We start from the raw sequence: 16,528 nt of genomic DNA, 5'->3' as shown, positions 1-16,528 counted from the left end.
ACAACTGCGCAGAAAATTAAGCAACCTAATTTACATTAACCAAGATTGATGTAGAGATGATGGGTGGCACATCACATTTGTACCACTAAGGTTCCAGGCAATAAACAAGTGAGAATTTTACTCTTGATGTTCAATTAAACTATCTTTGATGAGGTCCTCACCATAGAGATAATTGACTCAGCATTAAGCAGAAACTCAGCTGGACCACCTGCATGAATACTGCTGTTACACGAGCAGGTCAAAGGCTGTGAATGCTGCCGCAGATGACTCGGTTCAGGCGTGACTTGGGAGGTTAATGGCACACTCTCTACTCCCTGGATCATCACAGGCTTTAACAATATTTAAGAGACTCAGCACCATTGTGTACAAAGCAGCCCAATTGATTTATACCCCGTATGTTCCCTAAATATTAATTCCCTGCACTTCAAGCACACAGTATCTGCACAATGTGCACCCTACAACATGCCAGTGCTCACCAGGGTTAATCTTATAGCACTTCCCAAACTTGCAACCACAACTGTCTAAAAGGTGAAGGAGAGCAAGCACACGGGAACACCACCACCTTGCAGTTCAATTCCACCCCCTCCCCAATGTTGCACACTGTCTTGCCTTCAAAACCTGTTGCCGTTACTTTATAGATCTTATGTAAAGCATATTTACAAACTTAACATGGATTCAATGTGATACATGTATGATGAGTTCATACACAAATTAGTGCAGTGTATCACAGTGTAATGCTCTGTCAACAATTGAGTTTCTGATGTGTAGAACAACAAAACTTATTTTGAGAAGCATGCTGAAGATTCTTACAGTTCTCAGTACATTTGCTAAACTGTGAATCTGTGAAGAAATACTGCTGAAGCAAAGTAGTGCCAGTGGGAACAAAACTGTCTTGCTCCATGCTTTTGTTGGATCCCTGCTTTATAATATTGGAAAATGCCTTGAAGCTAAATCTGCATACAAAAGAAATCAACCATCTTGGCATCCTTTATAATTAATTTGGGATTTAGAAAGCTAACTATACTGGGTGAAGTACAAATGTAATGAAAGAACAACTCCAAAGTACTCTGCCTAAGGAAATGCAGCCATCTGGTATGTGTGCGTATTTAACATTTAAATAATGTAGCAGGATAAAACAGTCTCAACTGGGTGCCAATAAATGGGGCAAATTGCATTTATCATTTGTATCTAAAACAGTATAGAATGTAATCACTTTAAGTACCCATAATGTTCCCTATTTTATCAATACAATGATGTAAAATGAAAAAGCAGTGTTTTTTTCTCTAGATTGCAATCATTTTGTGATTGTATAAATAAGCTCTCAAATACAGAGATATTTCTACAGTTTAAAAGCCAATAATTGTTAAAGTCACGTTAAAGCATCAATATGCAGTTCTGTTATCATTATTATTAATTGTGTTCTTCAAAAACTAATAATATTTTTGCTACATGAAAAATGCATTTTATGTGAATTGGGAGTTCTAATGAATGTGGGCCTACAGCTCAGAAATGTCTTAATTTGTTACTAATTGGTACTAAATTTGTGATTTTGCACAGTTGGGTTAATCTTCACTTTGCAGTTGTGCAAATTGGGTGACAGTTGCCAGCAGCCTTTTTTATATTTATCCCACATTTTATTCCCATCGACTCCCACAGCTTGTAGATGCAGACTCTCTATCATGCAAAATCAAGATCAAACTCAGAATGGCCTCAAGCTCATTGGTGTGGGAAATGGAAATGCAGTCTGACAGTATAGATGGTATTTTTAAGTTTGTGGGCTGAAGACAAATTGGGAGAAAAAGTGAGAATAAAAATGGTAAAGACAAGCAGATATGAGACGAGTAGCATTTAGATTCATTGCTTTTCAAATTGGTCCAAGAGACTGAGCTGGCATGTGCACTGGGCAGAGCTTCCCAGCAGTGACAACTTCCTCAAACCAATCCTCCCTTATTTCATGTACCTCGATGTTCAGGTGACTGTAGAATGGTTTTCAGAATTTAGTCCAGAACCAGGAGGTCATGGTTTAAGAATAAGGGGTCGGCCATTTAGGACTGAGATGAGGAAAAACTTTTTCACCAAGAGAGTTGGGAATCTGTGAAATTCTCTGCTACAGAAGGCAGTGGAGGTCAATTCACTGGATCTTTTCAAGAAAGAGTTAAATATAGCTCTTAGGGCTAACAAAATCAAGGGATACGGGGAGAAAGCAGAAATGGGGTACTGATTTTGGATGATCAGCCACGATCTTAGCTCAAAGGAACAAATGGCCTACTCGTGCACCTATTTTCTTTGTTTCTATGTTTTGTTCCCCTTGAGGCATGGTGGAGATTCCAATTTAGGAAAGTCTTGCTTATGTGGTTACTAAATCTCCTGCTAATTTTTAATCAAATCAGTCCTGCAAATGCAAGAAACCCTGAAGTGTCTGGAAATCTGAAATAAAATAAAACAGAAAACATAACATGCAGATCAAATGGCATGTATGTAAAAAGGGAAACAGTTTGTACATCAGGTCAGCTTCTTGGTTATGAGGCCAATTGGGGAATTAGGGCTGATACAGGAACTGTAGATGCTGGCTTACACAAAAAGAACACAAAGTGCTGGAGTAACTCAGAGGGTCAGGCAGGATCTCTGAAGGACATGGATAGGCAACGTTTCGGGTCAGAACCCTTCTTCAGACTGATTGTAGTAGGGAGGGGAACGCTGGAGAGAGATGGGGGCAGGACAAAGCCTGGCAAGTGATAGGAGAGACGAGGATAGATATCGGTCAATAGTCTCTGTGATGGTTTGAAGAAGTGTCTCAACCTAAAGCGTCACCCATTCCATCTCTCCAGAGATGCTGCCTGTCCTGCTGAGTTACTCCAACATTTTGTGTCTATCTGGCAAGTGATAGATGGATACATGTGAGGGAGTTCGATTGGCAGATTTTTTTCAAAATGTTACTTGCTAACAAACCTCACCTGGCTTAGCTATACTGCTAAAATCAAGCTACTTCAACAGCAAAGAATCATGATGAAGTTATTTCACAATCTTCTAAAAATCTTCTAAAAAACCTTGTAAAAGTCTTCTAAACAATCTTCTAAAAATCTTGAGCAAATCTATTTTGCTTTAGAAAGTCAATATTTAAAACTAGCACTTCAAATCTTTCTTGAGGCAAATGTTGAAAGTTGGAAACATTGGTGAACTGTCTAATTATTTACTTCTCTGACAGGTGCAAACTTAAATGAAAGTTGGGATGAAAATCAATAGATTCATGTATGTGCAGGGTACGGGAGCTCTGGTCTGCTGTCGCTTCTCAGAAGAAAACTAGAATATGTCCCTGTCCACAAACCCTGCTGTAGTGGACTGCATTCAAGCAGATGGATTACTCATGCTAGTTACCTTAATCCAACTTGATCTTCTGCACAAAACAGGAAAACTTATCAACACTTGGATTTAATTATTTTTACTCCCCCACCCCTTACAAACACCACCCATTTGATATTTATTACTTTGAAAGATGATTTGTTCAAAGAAAACATATTTTGGAATAAAGAGGTGTCTAAGTCTGTTGGCACTGGTAACTTTCTGCACTGAACAAACAAAAGCAGATGGACTTGTACGGCTGAATGGAGGGATTATAGTCGGCAAAGGACAATATTCATTTGTGACAGATAATGATCTGCAGTTCAACATACCTAAGGCTAAAGATTCCTGCAAGGTGGAAGTTGTATTGAATGAGCCAGTAACTCAACGTGTTGGCAAGTTAACTCCTCAGGTAAGTGGGCTACATTTCAGTTAAAAATCATGTCTTAGAGCCAGCCTTCAATGAGAAAGTTATGAAAATGTTGCAGTAAAATAAATGGTAATAGAGAAATTATGTCTGGTAAACATGGATATGGAAGAGTGCAGCACGTGGGTAAAAGAGAACTGCTTATATGAGGTGCCAGTTTAGATTGGTGGCCCAATTCTGACTGAAGCCCAGAGGGTGGGGTTTGGTCGTGCAGAGTGAAGGGATTGGGGGTGGGGGTGAGAGTTTTGTAGAATAAGTGCTGGTGGGTGATTGGGAACTTGCTGCCATTTTCCCAACATGAGTGAAGGGAACGTAGGGACTGGAATGTTCCAGCATTAGTCTGGAGGAGAGAAGGAAAAAGTTGGACATTTTCCTGCATTTAAGTTGTTGTGAACTGGGTAGGGAATGGCGGAGGAAAGAAGGACATCTCAATGGGGTATGGCAGTGAGTGGAAATAGATTATAAACTATGGAATTAGAGAGATTGTAAGGGGCAAAGGAAAACAATTTAGGGGTTAGAGACCTTACTGGAGGGATATTGAGAGAGTAGATTTAATATAGTTGATGTTGGGGAAGGATCTTTTGACATAAGACCATACTGACACATCCCCATATTGTCAATATAATGCCATCGTGGTAAGGGTGACTCAAGATAGAACATGTCCAATTGATATTTCCAAATGATGTAAAACCACCTGTCAGTGGTCATTATCACGATTTATTGACATTGTAAAGTATAATCCTGAATAAAACACTTAAGCAATTGAATTTCCAGGCAGAACGAGGAAAGTTGATGAATATCTGCTTTATTTATTGTCACTGTATCCTTAACATCAGCTTGAATAGAGCATTCATCATAGTGCACTGGTGCAGCAGTTGATCTCCGGTGGAGTTTGTACATTCTCACTGTTGCTGCATGGGTTTCTGTTTTCAGTTTCCTCCTACATCCCAAAGATGTGCCTGTTGTTTAATTAGCTATGAAGATTACTCCTTAGTGTAGTTGAGTAGGAAGAGAGGAAATGGGACTGATGGCATTCCTCTGCTAGGATCCAGCGTGGGCTGAATTGCCTCTTTCTGTGCAGTAATAATTCATTATTATCCATTGTAGTTTACCATATCTTAAGAGCAATATGATCTATTTGAAGTGGGAATGGTTAATACTATGGTCAAATATCTGAATGTATCACTTTTCCCTGTTCCGTCTTGACCAAGCTTTAAATAATAATCCATTTATAAGAACTGTATGTGAAACCCAACCTTCTCTATGCTTTGAGGTAGATTACTTCTGTTGAGTTTGACCACTATCTCCGGTTAACCCCAGGATGGCGGGTCTGTCATATAAGGAAAGATTGGAAACTTGTATTCACTGGAATTTAGAAGGATGAGAGGATATTTTATAGAAACATTAAAATTATAAAAGGGCTGTATTAGCTAGATGCAGGAAAAATGTTCCCACTGTTGGGGGAGTCCAGATTCTGAAATTCACATGGTGCAAAGCCAAGGCGATAGTCACACACCGCGATGAACAGGAAGGTTAAGACGGCTAGCACAGTCTACGGTAAGTCCTTCAAAAGAGGGGGAGGGGAGAAGAAGGGGGGAGAAGGAGTGGAGACACTTTTAAGAAGCCAGACAACTTTTAATAAGCCAGAGATACACAGCTGTGAAGTTAGGCGGGCATTTAACATTACCGGTCGGTTATCCTTGGTTCTGAAAACTCGCGCTTACGTTTTTTTCCCCCAATGAGCCAATGAAAATGACCGGTCAACAAAGGCGAATAACTAAAACTATCTATGACTACCTCGACTACCTATAACTACATGGCGATCCCACTACAACTGTACCTACGACTACAGGATTATCGATTTTCTCCATGGTGACCAATTTTTGGTTGCAGAAACATTTTCAACATGTTGACAAATTTGCGGCGACCATACTGAGGCCGCGACTCATTCTCAGAACGCGGGAACTCCTCGCGACCATGAAGGAGACTCACCAGAGACCACCAGCGAACATGTGGCAACCATGTGGTGATGTGGCGAGCGCAGAGTCTCTGCACTCGCCTAGAAAGTCGCCTAAGTGGGACAAGCCCTTTAGATAGAGCTCTTGGGGCTAGCGGAATCAAGGGATATGGGGAGAAGGCAGGCACGGGTACTGATTGTGGATAATCAGACATGATCACAATGAATGGCGGTGCTGGCTCGAAGGGCCAAATGGCCTCCTCCTGCACCTATTTTCCATGCTCCTATGTTTCTCTGCTAATTGCTCCATTTCAGGCCAATGAGACAATCTTTTCTGCAGAAGTGGAAATACTCTTAAATGGAACAGATTATGGACATAAACTATTTCAGATTATTAAAGTAGCATGATGAAAAGTTAAGAAATAAATAGTGAGGGTGAAATACAACATTTTAATTAATATATTTATTATTTTTAATGTCAAGCATTGATTTTGATGAATAATACAAACAAAAAAAATCTAATTACTATTTTTGAGCAGGTGTTTGACTGTAATATTCTCCCCTACGAAGTGAAGTACACCCATAATGGCTGCCCTCTACTCGAAGAAGATAATGTGATGCTAAGAGTTTATAGGTAATCTAAATAATAATTGTATATGATCTACAGTATAAAATGTTCATTCGATTAACTAACATTAAAAAGATGTGTTTACACTTCCATGATTGAATTGTGAAGATCAGATAGCAGTGGAAAGTTTGCAATCATACAAGGAGTGTGAATGTAGTGATGTCTTAACTTTGGTTTAGTAAACCACTCACATGCAGTTGGAATGGAGAAAAAATGCTTGAAGTGTAAAATTTAAATTACACTGTTTGAAAGCTAGGCTGTGAAAGATCAGACTCTTTGCATAACAATTCTTCCTGCGTATGCGTATTGTTATAGATTAGGATTGCATTTAGATGGTGAAAATCTAGCATTGCTGCTTTGTGTTGTTCTTTGGACTTGACACTCTGTGAATTGGAAGGCAGACTGAGTCGGTGCCCGGATATTTAACTTGCTTCTTTTCTTTTAATTTCCAGATTCACTGAATCCCAGACTTTCATGGAAACATTTCTCTTGAATGTGCAAATTACAGAACCTAAATCCAGTTTTATCAGATTTGGATTAGTTGGGCTTCAGGTGCAACAATTTTATGGGATATCAAATCCCATTGACAAAAGTGTTGTGTCTTTCAATTACAATGTAAGCAGTGTGAATGCAATCTGTACAGTAACAATCTTATCAACTGAGGCACTCCTTCCAGCCCAAGGACAGTTGGTTGTTGATAACCCCAGGCCTCCTGGATCTGCACATCAACAGAATTCAACAAAAGGTACTTTAATTTTAAAAATATTTGTAGAATAGAAAAAAAACTGATGCAGATGTCAACTAAATACCTGGGAAAAACCTTTAAGAAGACTAAGGTTAAATAATTATATTAATGTGGTAATATCTAGCTATTAACTAAATGTATCTTATTATTCACAATAATTGCTATTTATATGATTGTGCGTTAAGTATTATTGATGATTCTCATTCTTCAGCAAGTCAATCTGAAGCTTCATGCCCTAACAACAAGGTGTGTCCCACTGGGTTTAAGCAAGTGCGATTCTTAAAGACTAACTGTGAAGATTTCTTAGCAATGGGACTGAAGTATCAACATCTCAGCCCACCCTCTCCCGAGGTTGACTATGTTCCAATCAGAGTCGAGATCAGGGATGAATGGAGCAGATTCCCACTTAAGGTACTCATTTTGTTGAAACATTTCAAGTTAAGAAGGAGCATGTATGTTTCAAGAGACAATTTAAGTGGTGGTTTATTATTAAGAATGCACCGAATAAGAATGTTGGTCTGTAATCCACTGCATCCTTTCTACCATATGCACAGGCCACAGTCATATGGGGTCAATTTCTAACTATTTACCCTCCCGTGGTAATTCACTGATTTCCAGCGGAAATCTAACAAAACTCCACCCTCAATTGAATTATTTAACCATCCACATTTCCTAACTGCAGCCCTTGTTTGATGTGCTCCATTAAACAGTTATTTTCTCCCTACTTCCTTGCCAGCAGCAAAAAATAACTGTATGCAGGAGGTTCATTGTGGTGAAAGAAGATAACTGTTTGCAATGACATTAAAAGGTAGAGGGCAATTAAAGAATTTAAGACAAAAATATGAATGTTCTTGAAAAGTCTTACAAAGTATCACAATATATTAACCTTTGCAATAACTAAAGGAGAATATTTAAAGAGAAAAGAAGCCTAGTGTATGGAATAAAATCTGTAGCCAAGTTTTGGAGCATCCAAAGACTCAACTTCTGTAAAGATGTTTGTGAGAATAGGTCCTTGATGAGTCAATCTATGTTGCACATTGAAAAGATGTGGGTCAAAGTTTCTACTTATGGTTGATTGGTACTCTCACTGAATGAGGCAACTCTATATCGCACAGCAACTTTATATCATGGCAGAATATGGCATGGTGGCACAGCGGTAGAGTTACTGCCTTACAACGCCAGAGACCGGGTTCAATCCTGACCACAGGTGCTGTCTATATGGAGTTTGTACATTCTCCCCATGACCTGCGTGGGTTTTCTCCGGGTGCTCCAGTTTCCTCTCACGCACCAAAGTCGTACAGGTTTGTATGTTAATTAGCTTTGGTAAAAAAGATTGTAAATTATCCCTAGTGCATGTAGGATAGTGTCAGTGTGCGGGGATCGCTGGTTGGCGCAGACTTCGTGGGTTGAAGGGTCTGTTTCTGCATGGTATCTCTAAACTAAACTAAAGTAAATGTTTGTAATCATTCTTTTATTGCGCCTCATGTTTCATGAGAAGATATTTTGCCTAGCTATTGTGAGAAACATCCATTTGCAAACTTAGTTTATGATACATGAGAATGTTAGCTGCGAGTTGTTCGTGCTGTAAATTATAGGATGTACTGTATTTGCAGTTTTCCTGCAGGAACATCCAACATGATTGTTCAAAGTTTTAACATGAGTTCATGTTGACATTGGGTCTGCATTATGGGGAATAGGATGCATCTCTGTATGTTATAACACTTAATAAAATGAGGTTTGGTCTACTTTTACTGTAAATGTGAGTAAGAGACTTCAACAGATATGAGCACAGAATGCTTATTTTGTATCTTTCAAATAATCCAATAATGTATTACAGATGCTAGAAATCTGAAATATGACTGAAAATACTGGAACTATTCAGTAGGTCAGACAACCTCTAGTCTACTCCACCATTCAGTTATGGCTGATCTATCTCTCCCTCTTAACGCCATTCTCTTGCCTTCTCCTCAAAACCTCTGACATCCGTAATAATCAAGAATCTATCTATCTCTGCCTTAAAAATATCAATTGATTGAATTGAATTGAATTGAATTGAATTGAATTGAATACCTTTATTGTCATTCAGACCTTACGGTCTGAACGAAATTTCGTGCCTGCAGTCATACATACAATCATACAATAATAAATAACAATAAACACAAATTAACACCACCACAGTGTATCCTCCAAGCACCTCCTCACTGTGGTGGAGGCAAAAATCTTAGGGTTACTGTCTCTTCCCTCCTCTTCTCCCTCTGCGCTGAGGCGATTCCCCACCAGGCGATGGCACAACAGTCCCGCGGCTCACCGAACCCCGCAAACGGGCCGGTTCAAACACCGCGGCCCGGGGGTGGTCGAAGCTGCCGCCCTCCAGTCCAGCACACGCAGCCGCTGGCCTGCGGCTCAACCCAGGACTCAGGTCACCGCCGCCAGAACGCCGTCCCAGCCACCGGAGCACCGTTCCAGCCCCGAGCCGGATCGCCCTCACGTGAGTACCGTTCTCCCTCGGGCTGGGCCACTCCGACGGGAGTGCCGTTCTCCCTCGGGCTGGGCCACTCCGACGGGAGTGCCGTTGCACCCTCGGGCTGGGCCACTCCGATGGGAGTGCCGTTGCACCCTCGGGCTGGGCCACTCCGACGGGAGTGCCGTTCTCCCTCGGGCTGGGCCACTCCGACGGGCCACAGCCCCTCACGGGAAAGTCTCTCAGCCCCTCGCGCAATTCCAGCTCCGGGCTGGGCCACCCTCACGGGAGCTCAGGGCGAGTCCTGTCAGCTGCCTCCAGAGTCCCGAGGTCGCCAGCTCCGCCATTAGGCCTCAGCGTAGACGGAGGCAGAGAAGGGGGATACGACAAAAAGGTCGTATTCCCCCGAAGGGAGAGACAGCAAGCCCCGTTTCACCCGCCACACCCCCCCCCCCACATAAACACGACCTAAAAACCAAAAACGTAACTAGACAAAACGAAAAAAACAACACAAAAAAGTAAAAGACAAACGGACTGCAGGCGAGCCGCAGCCGTTCCCAGCGCCGCCACTTTGCCCTCTGTGGCAAAATAAATTCACAGATTCACCACCCTCTGACTAAAGAAATTCCTCCTCATCTCCTTTCTAAAGGAACGTCCCTTAATTCTGAGGCTATGACCTCTGGTTCTAGATTCTCCCACAAGTGGAAACATCCTCTCCCCATCCACTCAATCCAAGCCTTTTACTATTCGGTAAGTTTCAATGAGGTCCACCCCTCATCCTTCTAAACTCCAGCGAGTACAGCCCAATGCCCATTCACAGGATCATTCTTGTAAACCTCCTCTGGATCATCTCCAGAGCCAGCACATCCTTCCTCAGATATGGTGCTCAAAATTGCTCACAAAACTGCAAATGGGGCCCGACCAGGGCCTTACAGAACCTCCACATTACATCCCTGTTTTTGTATTCTAGCCCTCTTGAAATAAATGCTAGCATTGCGTTTGCCTTCCTTACTACCGATTCGACTTGCAAATTAACTCTTTGAGAATTCTGCACCAGCACTCCCAAGTCCCTTTGCACCCATGATTTCTGGATTCTCTCCCCATTTAGAAAATAGTCTACGCCTTTATTCTTAATAGCAAAATGCATGGCTCCACACTTTGTTACACTATATTTCATCTGCCAATTTTACTTCGGAGTCACGTGAGTGACTACGTGAAGAACCCGCTTCCAACGCATGCGTGACATATCGCTACACGCATTGCACGAGTCAACAGAAGGGTGGAGGACATCCCCCAGTAACGGGAGAAGGAAAAAAGGACCAGCAAAAGGCAGGTAAGGACTCTGCATTTTTATTCACAGAAAAATGGACAGAGTGAAAAGGAAGCGGTCTGCAAAAAAGCTGCCCGAGAAACGCGTTGTAAACGTGGATGAACGGCAGAGACAGCAGCCGTCGGCTCTAGAGGCCTCGGTAGAGGAATCAGCTGTGCCAGAAATCATTCTGGCACCGACGAAACTTACTCACCGGCCGGGAGGCAAAGTTCAAACAAAAACGCACCATCTAGCAGAGCCCGACTTGGAGCAGCAGCGGGCGACCAGCCCGTATCAATATCGGACCAGGGCTGAACGGGTGCGGCAGACGGAACAACCCCGCTATGAGTGGCTGCATACGGAGCAGCCAGGAGAAACAGCTGACCGGGAACAGACGTGGACCGACAGTCAGGACCGGTGTGGCCAGCGGCGGGACGAGGAAAGCCCGCAAACCAGCACCCGTGAGTACCGGGGACGGGAACAGCGGGGCTACAGAGAAGAGCAGCACACTGCTGAAAGGCTGCAGGAATGGGAGCAGCCAAAAATAGCAAGTGCAGCTCACCGTCTAAAGGAGCTGCTGGAGGAGCTCCTTCACAGTGGCAGTCCCATGAATGTGGAGACTAGCCACAGTGGGCAGACAAGCCCCATATGGGTACCCCGTGAGGGACCCCCTGAAATCTCGACCTCTTCGGAGGAGAGTGGGCAGGACCCTGATGGGCCAGACCCTGATCACACAGCTTCCCATGATCCTGAATCTGCAGAAAAACATACACTGCTGGACATGGTGGCTGATTACTTCAAACCAAGTCAAACAGGGGCAGACTTGGATTCCAGGATGGCAGCCAGTATTAACTACATGTCTGGCCATCAACTCCAACAACAAATATTCACAGAGACACTGGCCAGACATCTGCCACCTGGTAACTGTGATGCATTACAAATCCCCAGTGTCAACCAATGCATTTGGAAGCATATGGGGAAGGACATCAGGAACCATGATCTCAAAATCCAGAAAGCCTTAAAGGGGCTTACGGCAGGGATCACAGCTTACATCCGCACCCTGGACAAAACTGAGCAAACTAAAGGCCACCAAGACGCACTAGCCCTGTTCTGTAATGTACAATATGAGCTGAATAGCATGCGCAGGGCGGCTATTCAGCCAGCACTGGATCCTAAATATGCAACAATTTGCAAACAAAGAGCCGTTAAAACCCCAACCCTTTTGTTTGGGGAAGCCAAGACACTGGGGCTCATCAAAACTAGCGCAAAGGCTTATTTTGGATCACGGTACCAGCCACATGGAAGACCGAAAAGTGTGGCTTATATCAGTGGCAGTGCCAGAACCCAATATAACCCGCAGCAGCCTTCTTTTAGGGTATGGCCAGGGACGGCCACCCTGGAAGATGCGGAAGCCTAAACCTCCAGTACAACCACGAACACGAATAAAAACAAAACCCCCTTTTTTCAAAAAACAAAGAAAATAATACAACCACCAGTAACCATGGAGGTAGGTGGGTGTGGTTCTTTTGTAAAAAAGGGACCCACGACGGTGGGAGGGAGGTTGCAATACTACAGTGACGAATGGTGTAAAATCACTACAGACTCGTATGTTCTAAGCAGTATCAGGGTTGTCTGATAGAATTTACTCATCCCAATAACCCCCCAGTACAACATACACCAGAAAGGCATTTCGTCCTTACAAAAACCGAACAATCTAAAGCCCACATGGAGCTACAACGATTGTATACAAAAGGTGTGATTGAGCATATTACTCATGAACAATTAAAATTTGTATCAAACATATTTATTAAAAATAAAAAAGATGGGGGTTGCAGGATTATCATTGACCTTTCAACCCTAAACACATTTGTTCAATATGTTCATTTTAAGATGGATACCTTTATCACTGCTAAAGAATTAGTATCAGCTGGTTTCTATATGACAAGCATTGACTTAAAAGATGCATACTATACAGTACCCATCAGAGGGGAACACAGACATGGAGTTAAGTGTAAATTGATACCAGAAACGAATATGGATTATCTAGGATTCACCATTAACACGGTCAATATGTTAGTAACTTTACCAATAAATAAAGCCGCAGCCCTACAGGAGGATTGCAGCGAGCTTCTTAACACCAACAGACCCTCCATTAGACGGGTAGGCCGGATAATTGGGAAGATTGTGGCTACATTCCCGGCCACACATTTTGGGCCATTACATTATCAAAATTTGCAAAGAGCAAAAATTAGAGCACTCAAATTTAACAAAGGTCATTTTGATAGACCTATGGAGCTGCCTACGGAAGCTATAATTGAACTACAGTGGTGGGAACATAGCATTAGGTATTGCTCCAACCCCATCATTATTGACAACTCGTCTATGGTATTACAAAATGGTGTATCCAAAGAAACATTTGGATATCGGCAACATACCTACCAGGTAAGCTAAATTCAGTGGCAGACACCAGGTCACGCAAATTTAATGAAAACACGGAATGGATGTTAAATAAAAATGTATTTGCTGAAATTACAGCAAAATATGGTAGACCAGATATTGATATTTTTGCGTCCAGGTTGAATCACCAATTACCAAGGTATGTGTCGTGGGAACCAGACCCTGGGGCAGAAGCTACAGATGCTTTCTCACTGCATTGGGGGAAATGGCGTTTTTTATGCTTTTCCCCCATTCTGCATCATCAATCGGGTACAAAGGAAAATTCAACAATATTTGGCATCTGGGATTCTCATAGTACCCGATTGGCCTACTCAACCGTGGTATTCGGTCATACAGGGGATGGTGTTAGAACCATGTTCCATTATTGGACATAGCCCGAATTTATTAATTCATCCAGTAACTGGAGGGGGGCAGTCACCCATGCCATAAGACTATGGATTTGTTGATTTGTAGAGTCTGAAAGACCCACTACACGGCATGGGGCTGTCAGACAGGACGATGAATCTCATCACATCCGCACAAAGACTGTCAACACGGAAGCAGTACCTCGGACACATCAAGAAATGGGGCATATATACTGCTTTGACAACAACCTAGACCAAAGGGCCAAGAACATTCCGGCCGTATTGGAATTCTTAACAAACCTCCATTATGATAAACGATTGGGCTACAGTGCCATCAATAGTGCCAGAAGTGCACTCTCCAATTACCTATCACAAGGAACGGAGCGGCACACGGTGGGAACGCACCCCCTGGTAACAAAACTTATGAGGGGCATATTCAATGCAAATCCCCCTAAAACCAGGTACTCCAAAATCTGGGATGTGGGTGTCGTTTTAAACATGCTGAGGAGCTGGTGGCCCATAAACAGCATTATCACTGCAGAAACTGACCATGAAGATGGTTATGCTCATGGCGTTAGTTACTGCACAACGAGTCCAGTCATTAAGCAAACTGAGCCTGGACTCCTTGATCATCTCACGGGAGAAACTGGTGTTTGTCATACATGAGTTAATAAAACAAACAGACCAGGTTCATCGGGTCAAGTGATTGAATTTATGGCATATCCATATGACGAACGTCTGTGTATAGCAAGACATATCCAATTATACATGGAATATACTAAGAGCATTCGAGGTCAGGAAATGGCTTTGTTAATTTCTTACAAGAAACCGCACAAAAGGGTCACAACCCAAACTATCTCAAGGTGGCTCAAATGTGTCCTAAAGATGGCAGGAATAAACACTAATGGTTTTAAATCTCATTCCACCAGGGCTGCAGCAACATCCGCAGCAAAAATTCTGAGGTACCCACGGACCAAATCCTCAGAATAGCAGGATGGTCATCCGAAAGGACTTTTCCAAAGGTTTTATAATAAACCAGTTTTGGAGCCATCATCATTTTTGGAAAGCATTTTACGTTCAATATTATAATTTGCCCGAAGGGTTACAGGGCTATGATTTCAATTAATAAATGTATTTTCTCGTTATATCACACAAGTCTTTGTATAAGTGTGTCTAAAATTGCTAATGATACTCTCTCCCGATACCCAAGGCAGTTGTGAAGCATGGACTCGTTCCACGGCATGAGGTCACAGAGCTTTGAAATCTTCACGTAGTCACTCACGTGACTCCGAAGTAAAATAGTAAGATTAAACGAGAACTTACCAGTTTGAAGTTTGATCTGTATTTTATGAGGAGGAACGTTGAGGGAATACGTGCCCTCCGCTCCCACCCTCCTATGATCATATCAAAACTGGTATCTCTTTGATAATCTTACTATGTTAGGTCATTATAGTTTCTGTGACCTCACACCGCTGCTTTGAAGAATGACACGCATGCGTTGGAAGCGGGTTCTTCACGTATTCCCTCAACGTTCCTCCTCATAAAATACAGATCAAACTTCAAACTGGTAAGTTCTCGTTTAATCTTACTATTCTTTGCCACTCTCCCAACCTGTCCAAGTCCTTCTGCAGAGTCCCTGCTTTCTCTGCACTACCTGCCCATCCACCTAATTAGTTTCCACTATTCTGCTTTGCTCCCTTCTTGTACAGCAAGGGTAATATTGGCAATTTTCTGCACACAATACTCCAAATGCAGCCTAACTAAAATCCAATAGAGCTGCATTAATGTCTTCGATAGAAGGATGGAACCCGAAATTGGAACTCTTTATTGTTAATAATTGTTTTGGAAAGACAACAAATGGCATGAGATGATTTTTACCAATGCTTACACAAGCCCAAATGACAGCAAAAATAAATTCACAATAATAAATATGATTGAAATGTTGTATATTACCACTGTATCCTTTCATAAAAAAGTTATTCTTAACAATTAAATCCACAGCATGGTTGGATATTCATTGCTCTATTGGGAAATGGGTAATTTATTAGATTGTGAATATTTGATTGAACCATCCTCAGATCAATTAAAAAATCATGTTCTATTTATTTTCTCTGTGATATCTTCCAGTATCCCCATGCAACTCATAATCCAACACAATACACCAGGTTTATGGGAATTTAACTCTACATACATTTTTACCATCCATGACCTGGATATATTCAGGCGCTTAAAGTACTCTCAATGTCACTGATGCTTATATACCAGAGAATTATGAACTAAGCCACTAGTATAAGTTGGCTTTAATCTTAAATTATATCATGAGAGTGTAACTGTGATAATAGAGAGAATGTGGAGAAGACTTTTTCTTTTGAAATTAATTATTTGCTGCTTTGCTTTCATTGATTTTTAGAAGAACCTTGAAATTGATGTAGTTTTTTAAATAACCTAAGCAATGAGTAAACAGTATATTAATTGTACAGGTAGAACATGCTTGGCTTCAAGTTACCTTAGAAGGTGCAATACAAAATCAGCAACCAAAAGCAGCCTTCATGCCAATGTACATCCTGGAGGTTGATCAATTCATCTTGACGCCAATGAGCATTGCCACAATCGATGCGGAGGATGACGAGACCCCAAAGGACAGGCTGATTTTCAACATCACTGAGCCTCCTGATGAAGGCTACTTAACTCATTTGGATGACCATACCAAACCCATCAATTCATTCAGCTGGCAGGATCTATATGAAATGAAGATTGCGTACCAACCACCAAATGTCAGCCACCCTGAAAGAAGGAATTATGAGGTATTTTGAATCAGTTTGTACTTTGAATTTCAAAAGTTATATCTAAGTATGGAATTC

General features: G+C 41.9%; 1 protein-coding gene across 1 annotated transcript in view; it reads left to right on the top strand.

The window, feature by feature from the left end:
* LOC116977779 (FRAS1-related extracellular matrix protein 1-like) overlaps nt 1–16,528 on the top strand; it is a 161,810-nt gene that overhangs the window by 22,083 nt on the left and 123,199 nt on the right. The window contains exons 2-6 of the mRNA XM_033028527.1: nt 3,206–3,751; nt 6,263–6,357; nt 6,804–7,096; nt 7,308–7,507; nt 16,148–16,471. Coding sequence (XP_032884418.1) covers nt 3,494–3,751; nt 6,263–6,357; nt 6,804–7,096; nt 7,308–7,507; nt 16,148–16,471 — 1,170 coding nt within the window. The 5' untranslated portion in view covers nt 3,206–3,493. The remainder of the gene's footprint in view (nt 1–3,205; nt 3,752–6,262; nt 6,358–6,803; nt 7,097–7,307; nt 7,508–16,147; nt 16,472–16,528) is intronic.

This window comes from Amblyraja radiata, chromosome 10 (genome assembly GCF_010909765.2).
Source record: "Amblyraja radiata isolate CabotCenter1 chromosome 10, sAmbRad1.1.pri, whole genome shotgun sequence".
In the NCBI taxonomy this organism is placed as follows: domain Eukaryota; kingdom Metazoa; phylum Chordata; class Chondrichthyes; order Rajiformes; family Rajidae; genus Amblyraja; species Amblyraja radiata.
This window is presented reverse-complemented; position numbering and strand designations above follow the sequence as displayed.